This window comes from Mesocricetus auratus, unplaced genomic scaffold (assembly GCF_017639785.1).
Source record: "Mesocricetus auratus isolate SY011 unplaced genomic scaffold, BCM_Maur_2.0 Super-Scaffold_100025, whole genome shotgun sequence".
NCBI classification, from domain to species: Eukaryota; Metazoa; Chordata; class Mammalia; order Rodentia; family Cricetidae; genus Mesocricetus; species Mesocricetus auratus.
In genome coordinates, this window is record NW_024429206.1 from 650294 (window position 1) to 659393 (window position 9100).

The 9100-nt window shown below is 50.2% G+C and overlaps 1 protein-coding gene across 1 annotated transcript; it reads right to left on the reverse strand.

The window, feature by feature from the left end:
- Nucleotides 1-3968: 3968 nt before the first annotated feature.
- On the reverse strand, nt 3969-7221 carry LOC110343764 (CD209 antigen-like protein C). The gene is made up of 8 exons (XM_040731466.1): nt 7093-7221; nt 6876-6956; nt 6682-6765; nt 6083-6145; nt 5722-5799; nt 5366-5517; nt 4753-4865; nt 3969-4416 (listed from the first exon to the last, which is right to left on the reverse strand). Exons 1-8 carry the CDS (start codon nt 7130-7132, stop codon nt 4275-4277), a joined length of 753 nt encoding a protein of 250 aa, XP_040587400.1. The 5' UTR covers nt 7133-7221; the 3' UTR covers nt 3969-4274.
- Between the last annotated feature and the right edge of the window lie 1879 nt (nt 7222-9100).

Sequence of the window (9100 nt, forward strand, 5' to 3'; positions counted from 1 at the left end):
GGAGTCTGCATCAGCCTCTGCCTCCAAATTCCTGCCCTGTTTGAGTTCCTGCCCTGACTTCCCTCTGTGACTGTCACCTGGACACGTAAGACAGATTGAACCCTTTTCTCCCCAAGATGCTTTTGGTCATGGTCTTTATAACAGCAATAAAAACCCTAACTAAGACATATGCCTAGGATAGAACTTAGGGAAATATATGTAGTGAGAAAATAATTAGGGATGGGTGGGGCTGGAGAGATGGCTCAGCAGTTATGAACAAGTATTGTTCTCCAAGATGACCCCAGTTCTGCCTGTAGGACAGCTTACAGTGTCCTATAACACCAGCTCTAGGGGATCTAGCTTACTCTTCTGACCGCCACAGGACATATCCATGCAGCATACACTCACACACAATCATACCATTAAGACAAATTTCTTTGTTAAAAATTGGGGATTTGGGCAGGGGAGATGGCTCAGTGGTTGCTCTTCCAGAGGACCCAGGTTGAGTTCCCAGAACCCACATAGTAGCTCACAACTGTCCATAACTCCAGTTCCTGGGGATCCAACACCCTCATACAGATAAACTCACAGGCAAAAACACCAACATGCGTGAAATAAAATTTAATAATTTTTAATTGGGCATTTTTCAAGATTTGGGATTTCTACCTGCAAAAAGAAGCTTCATCAGCTGCCGCCACACCTCTAAACTGGTGATTTTAAATACTCAATGTTAAAAGTGAGCAACTGGGCTGGGGGTGTGGCTCATCTGGAGTGGTGCTCACCCGGCCTGCACAAAGCCCTGGGTTCGGCCCAGAATCACATAAACTGGGTGTGGTGGTGCACACCTTTAATCCTAGGACTCAGGAGGTAGAGGCAGGAGGATCAGGAGTCTGAGGAGTCCAATAGCTACACAGCCATTTCAGGGCCAAGCAGAGCCACATGAGACCCTGTGAACAAATACCTAAGATGTAGTGTTGGGGATTCAGTAGGGGCGTATTCAGATGTTCCCCTGTTTCATAAGCGGCTATCCCAAGGAACTGGACTACTTATCATCCTTGTGACAATGGTTCCATCTTTTTCAGATGAAGTTATTACTAGACAGAGCTGCCTTTGTTGTGTGTCTTCCACTTGAGAATGTCATGACAACAGAAACGGGCTACATGCATAAACTACAGGGGATATCTTCAAATTTTATGGCTCCTGGGGAAGTCACAAGCAAAAAGAGAGAGAGAAAACTAGAAGGAAATAAGAAGCGGTCTCCTTCAAAACAAAATAGAAACAACCTTAGCAGTACCTACATTACAGCCCACTGCAGGGAGACAGACCCCTCCTAAGCTGGTCAATGCAGCTACAAAGACAGGAGGGGGAGCTGCCAGCCCAGGGACTTGGTTTGCTTTGTTTTCTTAAGGATGAAGTAAAGAAAATGGTAGATACAGGTTGTAGCTCAGGTTCTGGTTTCAATCTCCCAGCATGTAAATTAAAATAAGTAGATATTTGTGGAGAGTATGGAGGTTAGGTGGGTTGGCAGGAAGGTGGCAGGTGAGAGTGACCAGTATGTCTGGAATATGTGTGAAATTGTAAATTAATTAATTAAAAATAAATGGCAGGGATAAAATTTCACACCAGGGACAAGAGCATGGCTTTGTGGTAGAGTGCTTGGCTGGAACTCTCTCTCTCTCTCTCTCTCTCTCTCTCTCTCTCTCTCTCTCTCTCTCTCTCTCATGCACACACACACACACACACACACAGTAGACAGGAAGTCTGTCCATACCAACACTAATTATGGAGGCAGGGAGATCAGGAGTTCAAGACCATCCCCAACTACAAAGCAAGCTCCACATGAGTCTGGTCAGAAAAATAAAAGTTCATAAGAACCTCTGCCACAACAGTAATCAAGAGTAAAACACTTATGTCAACAATTAAGAATAATCAACAAGTATGTTAAAGGCTGGTACCTGGGTGAGGCAAGAGAGGAATTCATGCAGGGAACCAGTGAGGTAGGAGGTGCACAGGCCATCAGGCCAAGCCCAGAGAGAGGGAGTGGCCCCTGACAAGGGGTCCTTGTCCCAGGGACACAGGCTCTCATTTTGGTTCCTCAGACAGTGAGGGAAGCAAGGCAGCCAGAAGGAGGTCAGAGGCAGCAGAGCAAGCACAACGCTTTCCACGATGTCGGGCGCCACCCAGAGGACAAAGGGAGAATTTTCCTCTGAGATGCTAACAACTCCCTTTGGTTTCAAGATTCAAGACACTAGGGGGCAGCTGAGCCTTTGGCATGACAAGGGAAAGAAGCCTTCCTGGCTGGGGTCACTGCAGGCTCTAGAGACAGCTTTCATGAGCAAGAGGTGCTGTGTGGGGCTGTTTCATCTTCCCCTGGCCTGAAGTGCCGGGAGGGGGGGTGGTGGTGGGGTGAGGGGGGGCAGAGGCTCCAGGTGAAAGAGACAGAGTGACTATGAATGGATATGAATGCACCCAGCAGGTGTATAGTACCAACACAAGTTAAAACAAAAAAAACCTGAGTATTCCAGGTGTGGAGCTGCATGCTTTTAAACCCCACTGTTCAGGAGGCAGAGGCAGGTAGATCTCTGTGAGTTCAAGGCTGGCCTGATCCAGAGTCACATGAGACTGTCACAAAAAAAAGAAAAAGGAAGGAAGGTAGGAAGGAGGAAAAAAGAAAAGGAACCAATCAAAAAGTGGGGTACAGAACTAAATAGAGAATTCTCAATAGAGGAGTCTAAAATGGCTGAGAGACACTTAAGAAAGTGCTCAACATGCCTAGCCATCCTGGAAATGCAAATCAAAACAACTCTGAGATACCATTTTACTCCTGTCAGAATGGCTAAAATCAAAAACACCAATGACAGCTTATGCTGGAGAGAATGTGGAGAAAGGGGAACACTTGTCCATTGATGGTGGGAGTGCCGACTTTGGAAATCAGTATGGATATTCCTCAGGAAAATGGGAATCAGTCTACCACAAGGCCCAGAAATTCCACTCTTAGGCATATACCCAAAAGATGTACATTCATACAAGGATATTTGTTTCACTATGTTCATAGCAGCATTATATGTAATAGCCAGAACCTGGAAGCAATCTAGATGCCCCTCAACCGAAGGGTGATAGAGAAAATGTGGTACATTTACACAATGGAGTACTATTCAGCAGAAAAAAATGGAATCTTGAAATTTGCAGGCAAATGGATGGCACTAGAAGAAACCATCCTGAGTGACGTAACCCAGTCACAAAAACAGAAACATGGTATGTATTCACTCATTTATGGATTTTAGACATGAATCAGGGGAGTGCCAGCATACAATCCCACTGCCAGAGAGTCTGGGAAACACAACCTTCATCCAGTGACTGATGAAAGCAGAGGCAGATACCCACAGATAAACACTGAACTGAACTCCTGGAATCCAGTGTTAGAAAGAGAGAACGGATGGGCAAAGGAGTTAAGACTGTGCTGGTTTAACCCACAGAAACAGTTGACCTGAACAAGGGGGGAGCTCTTGGACCCCAGATTGATGGTTGTGTGGAAAGCATGGGACTGACCCAGACCCACTGAATGTGGGTGTCAGTGAGGAGGCCTAGGTAATCTATGGGGCCTTGGGTACAAATAGACTTTAATGGATGTTCTCTCAGCCAGGACTCTTGAAGGAGGGCCTAGACCCTACCCTAGATGACATGACAGACTCTGGAGATCCACCATGGAGGGCCTCACTCCACCTGGGGATCGGAGTAGAGATTGGATGGGGAACTGGGGGGGCCTGGTGGGGAGGGCAGGGGAAGAGGGGAGAGGGAGCTGGGATTGACATGTGAAACAAACTTGTTTCTAACTTAAATTTTAAAAGGGGGGGGAGAAAAAGGCTTCACAACCCAAAGGTACTATAGGCACAGATATCCTAGTTAATATCAAACATTTCAAAGCTTTACTAAAAAAGACAGTGTCCAGGAATAGAGAATCCACTCAACAGAACACATCAGACCACTTGTGAATTTTTGTTCGTTCTTTTATTTCAGTGCTGGGGATGGAACACAGAGACCTTCCCTCCTGCTAGACAAGCTGTGTGTCGTGAGTTACACCCTAGACCCACGTGTGTGTGACTGTCCTGGGGGTCATGGGCTGGGAAGAGCAATGAGATCACCCACAGAAGGAGAGAAGCACTGCAGGCCAGGTGTCTCAGGGACTCTCGGGATCCCAGAGGACTCCTAGCAGGGACACTGGGGATGAAGAGGGCAGCTGGAACTAGAGCACAGTGTCCCCAAGTTGTCTGCATGCCCAGGGGAAGCACAGCCAGTCAGTGACCAGGGCAGGGAGCCGAGGGCTGCTCGCAGACCCAGAAGTTTTCTTCAGTGCATTTATTATCATTCCAGTCATCCATGAACAGCTCCACGCAGTCCTCGTCCCCATCATTGTTGGGCTCCCCTTCTTTCCAGAAGCTGCAAACATCGTCAGCCATCAGAGAGAGCCATCCTGCCCAGAAGCCACCCAAAAAGCCCCAAAAAAGACCTGGACAGGGTCCAGCCAGGCAGTGGACTTGCATGGAAGAGCTATAGGAAAATGTGAGTTTTAACATCGCCACAATGAGAGTCAGCCCAGCCGAGCAAAAGTGAGGACTCTGGATTTTGGACTTAAAGGTGGGATGAGGGGTGCCCAGGTCATATGGGGCTGTAGTTATTATGCCCTCTGCATGTTTTCAACAGTGAAGGCTGTGTTTAGAGCGAGAGCCATCTCCCTGCTGCCTACTTTCCGAGCCTTGGGTTATGCATGGTCACCTGAGCTGCAGGGGGGAGTCATCCACCCAATGCCAGGAGCCTTCCCGTCTGTGGTCACTGAGGCCGATCCAGGAGCGCTGGTTCTTCCTCACATTCCAGTATTTCATGAATCTCTGAATGCATGCAGCAGACAGGAGAAAGGTCTGTGACGCCATCCTCCATCCTCCATCCTCCATCCTCCATCCTCCATCCTCCATCCTCCATCCTCCATCCTCCATCCACAGTCCCACCCTTCCCTGCCTCCCATACAAGTTCTTTCTGCACTCAAGCCTAGTGCTCTTAGTCTAGTTGTGTGGACCGGCATGTGAATGCATGGCATGGGTGCAGGTCAAAGTGCATGCGTGTGGAAATATGTTCATTTATATTTCAGCTCATAGGTGTGTCCGGAGAGGGTAACACAATGTCTCGAAGCTCCTCCGGCTCCCTTCAGACCTAAACCCCCTCTCATGAGTTCCTCCCCTACAGGACCTCCCCACTCCATTGTGCTTCTTCCTGCAGGAAGCCCCGCCCCCGCCCCCACCAGACTGCATCCCCTCCATGTCCCACAGCCTCCTGTCTGGAATCCAATCCCCAGGATAAAGTAAGATGGCAGGACCTCTATGGGCCCACTCACCTGTTCTTCAACACTGTTGATAATCACCAGGTGGGCTCCAAGAGCCTGGCAGGAGGAGGCCGAGGCTTCCCAGCTGCCCAGGGTCCTGGAGAAGAGGTAGCAGCTTCTCTGGAAGAGCTCCCAGTCCCAGGGGCAGGGTCGGCACAGGCCAGCTGCAGAGCACACAGTGCAGCGGAGGGGGGGGTGCATGAGCTCAGAGCCTGGGCTTCTGTTTCAGCTACCAACTCGGTGGTCTCAAAACCCAGACTTACAGCCCCCGTGCTCTGTCCTGCCTGCCTCAGTGGAAGCCCCAGAAGGTGGAGCCAAGCCTCTGCTGAGCCCTCAGCTCCCTCCTAACTCAGACCCTGGAGCCTCACCCAGGGAGGCATTGATCTGAGTCAGCTGCTGCTGGATCTGCTCCAAGCTGGAGTGTGTCTGCTCGTGAGGAACAGCGTCTACAAGAAGAGGTTTGCAACAAGTAAGCACCGACTGTGTGCCTGATGCAGAGCTGGACCCACGGGACCACTGTTGGTGGTCACAGTGACCCCAGGAGCCCATGTCACATGCTAGAACACTGAGTCTCAGACCCCGTTAGTCCCAACACTGCCAGGACACAGGACCTCACACAGGTCCATGGCCTCCCACACCCTGCCACACACCCAGCATGCCTGTGCCCATGCTCGGTCACCTCACACAGCCTCAGAGCCCTCTCCCACGCAGAGCCCAGTTACCCCTCACCCAAGCTGGAGGTCCCCTGCTGATCCAGAGTCTGTCCCTGTGGGTATCCACGAATCCTGGAAACTGCAAGAGAGGAGAGCACAGCCACACCTTCCATGAGCACTGATGCTACCTGGCTGTGCCAAGCTCAGCTCCAAGGGGAAGCTGAGCTCCATTTCAGAGACAGCCAGCTGCCCCTGGTCACAGAGGACATGAGGGATGGGCAGCTTAGATGTCCCAGCTCTGGTGAATTTGGGGGCTAGGCAAGGATCATCCCAGAAGGAAAATCTTGATTTTCAGTTAGTGTTCCATGCTAGAGTTCTTCTTTAACAAGTGCAAAAATAAAATAGTAAACAAAATAAAAAACAGACAAAACCACACAAAAACAAAATAAACAACAATCTAAAAGGGTTCTGGCCAGGCGTTGGTGGCGCACGCCTTTAATCCCAGCACTCGGGAGGCAGAGGCAGGCGGATCTCTGTGAGTTCGAGGCCAGGCTGGAGACAGCCTCCAAAACAGAGAAACCCTGTCTCGTAAAACCAAAAATAATAATAATAATAAATAAATAAATAAATAAAAGGGTTCTGAATCCCAGTCCCCCTTCCCCAGCCCTGTCTGACCTTGAACCAGGATGGCCAACATCAGCACAAAGACACCCAGAGAGATGAGAAGCAGGAGAAGCCAGGGGACTCGGGTCACACATTCTGCAGGATGGGCAGATGGGCAGAGCTGAAGTCCCAGGGCCAGATCCTGCCCCGCTGTGTTCATTCTGCAGACGACCCCCGACACCTGTTCCCCTCAATCACCCCAGTACCTGGCATGCTCTTAGATCTGGGAATGAGACCCTCAGGGTCGTTCTCAGCAAATCCCTTGCCTCCAAATGTGTCCTCCTCCTCTGCATGGGACAGAACACAGCAGCTGACCTCCAAAGCTCAGTCATCTCCCTCAGCCCCAAGCTGGAGGCCAGACCCATATCACCCTGGATCCTGGACTCAGCTCCCCTGAGAGCACCCAGAGGTGCCCAGCCTCACCATGGTTCTTTGTCTGCCGGGGCTCTGGTTCTCCTGCCATCTTCTGCTTCCTCACTCCCCCCGCTCCACCTCCTCTCTGCCCTGGGATTTATATAACCCCATGGCCCTCTGGATCACCCCCGTGAGGTCCATTCTTCTCTGACTCAGGAGGAAAAAAAGGGGAACAGGATGGGGACAACCTCACCCCGGAAAAGTGTGTGGAGAGAAGCATTGCTTGACACAGCTGGAAGAGAAGGTGCTAGGGTGGGGGCTGGAGCTTGCTGGATATTTTAGTAGCAAGAGCTTGCAGCAGTCAGTGACAGTACATGTGCAGGCAGGAGTGGGGAGCAGTGAACAGAAGCATGTTAGTGGTCAGCTCATTTTCTCCTTTTCACCCAGTCTGGGATCCCTTGCCTAGGGAGTGGTGATGCCCACAGTGCTTTCTGACCTCGACTAATCAAGCTAATTCTCCCTAGACTTGACCCAAAGCCTGTCCCTGGGGTGATCGTAACCTCTGTCAAGCTATTCCTCTTCTATTCGCACCCAGTACAGGGACTTGCATCATCTCCAAACAGCATTTGAAAGCTGGGGTGAGCTTTGGTGATGATGCTGTCTTTGAGTCATTTCTGCTCCTGTGGGTAATGCCGCATCCATATTTCAAAGATAATGCCAATAAAACCTACTGGTTCGCCAAGGTGGGCTTTGGTGGTGCCCTTACTTTGGACGGCCATGGGTTTCCTGTCTGGAGTCACTTGTTCGCATTTCCCCAGGAATAGCGTCACAAAACGGTCCCACACAGGATATGTGTGGTGCTGGAACTGGAGCTCAGGGTTTGGCATGCTAGGCAAACACTCTGCAAACTGAACGACATCTTCAGCCATCCCCAAACCTGCCATTTCCTTGTTTGCCTTTGGAACAGGGTCTCCTACACATCAGTTTCAATTGAACTCCTGATCCCCCTCCGTTTCTGAGTGGTGAGATCACAGGCACATGCTACTGCCGCCAGAAAGCCTAAGTCTTAGCTAGTTGCCTGGCAGTGCCATGATTGGTAACGGAGAAAGTGATGGATTAATTGGATCCCATGAAAATTGATATGTCAACATCCTAACCCTGCAAAGTGACGTCATCAGGTGGGGACTGCGGATGGACAACTAGGTCCCAAAGGGAGGATCCTCACAAACAGAATTGGTGCCCTCATAAAAAGAACTATAATCTTTTACCAAGATGGAACCCAAAGCAGAACAGGAAGCTGCTGCCTCTCCCCAAACTGAAGCCAACACAAAACCCCTGAAAATGAGAGCCAGCAATGGGGCTGGAGAGATAGCTCAGTCAGTAAAGTGTTCGCTATGCAAGCGTGAGGACCTGAGTTCAATTTCAGGATCACCAGTTGGAGTCTATAACCCCAGCACTGTAGACTGGGAGGGTGGAGAGGAGGATGCCTGGGGCATAATGGGGTTTGGCAGCCATCCAGTCTAGCTGAACTGATAAGCCTCTCAGGCTCTGTGAGAGACTCAAAAATAGATAGGTAAATAAATGAATGAATGAATGAATAAATAACATAAGGGCCACTGACACAGCTCAGTAGGTAAAGGCGCTTGTTGCCAAGCCTGACAACCTGAGTTTGGTCCTGAACATTGAGGCCCTAGGGATTGAGCCCCACAGGCTGACAGGAAGTTCTGTATGGCCAGATAGAGAACAGAAAGAGTGTGTTCAGCCTGTTCATCATCGAGTTAACTGAGCTTCCTCACAGAGCATAGGTGAGAGGTGTGGGTGCTCTTCCTCACCCCAAAAGCCCTTACTCAGCATGAATGATGACTCCCCTCTTCCCTGGCCAATGTCCTCCAGCCTCTCCTCCAGGCCACCTGCGGATGAGGCAGAGGTGCATTCAGCCAGTGGAAGGGAGCAGCTGGGTACTGGGGGGAGGCAGGGAGGTGATGGTCTGGGGGAGGGGTATAAACAGTCAACAAACCCAGCTGGGGTGATCCTTTTGCAAGAGGGCATCACTGAACTCCCCAAGATGGCAGTGACT

Bases quoted from the DNA above. Each gene is read 5' to 3' on its own strand.
- LOC110343764 (XM_040731466.1), bottom strand. From the start codon at position 7,132: ATGGCAGGAGAACCAGAGCCCCGGCAGACAAAGAACCATG. The intron at 5,518-5,721 runs GTGAGGCTCCAG...TGTGCTCTGCAG, and splicing joins TCAGATCAATGCCTCCCTGG to CTGGCCTGTGCCGACCCTGC. The intron at 4,866-5,365 runs GTGAGTGGGCCC...GCATGCATTCAG, and splicing joins TCAACAGTGTTGAAGAACAG to AGATTCATGAAATACTGGAA.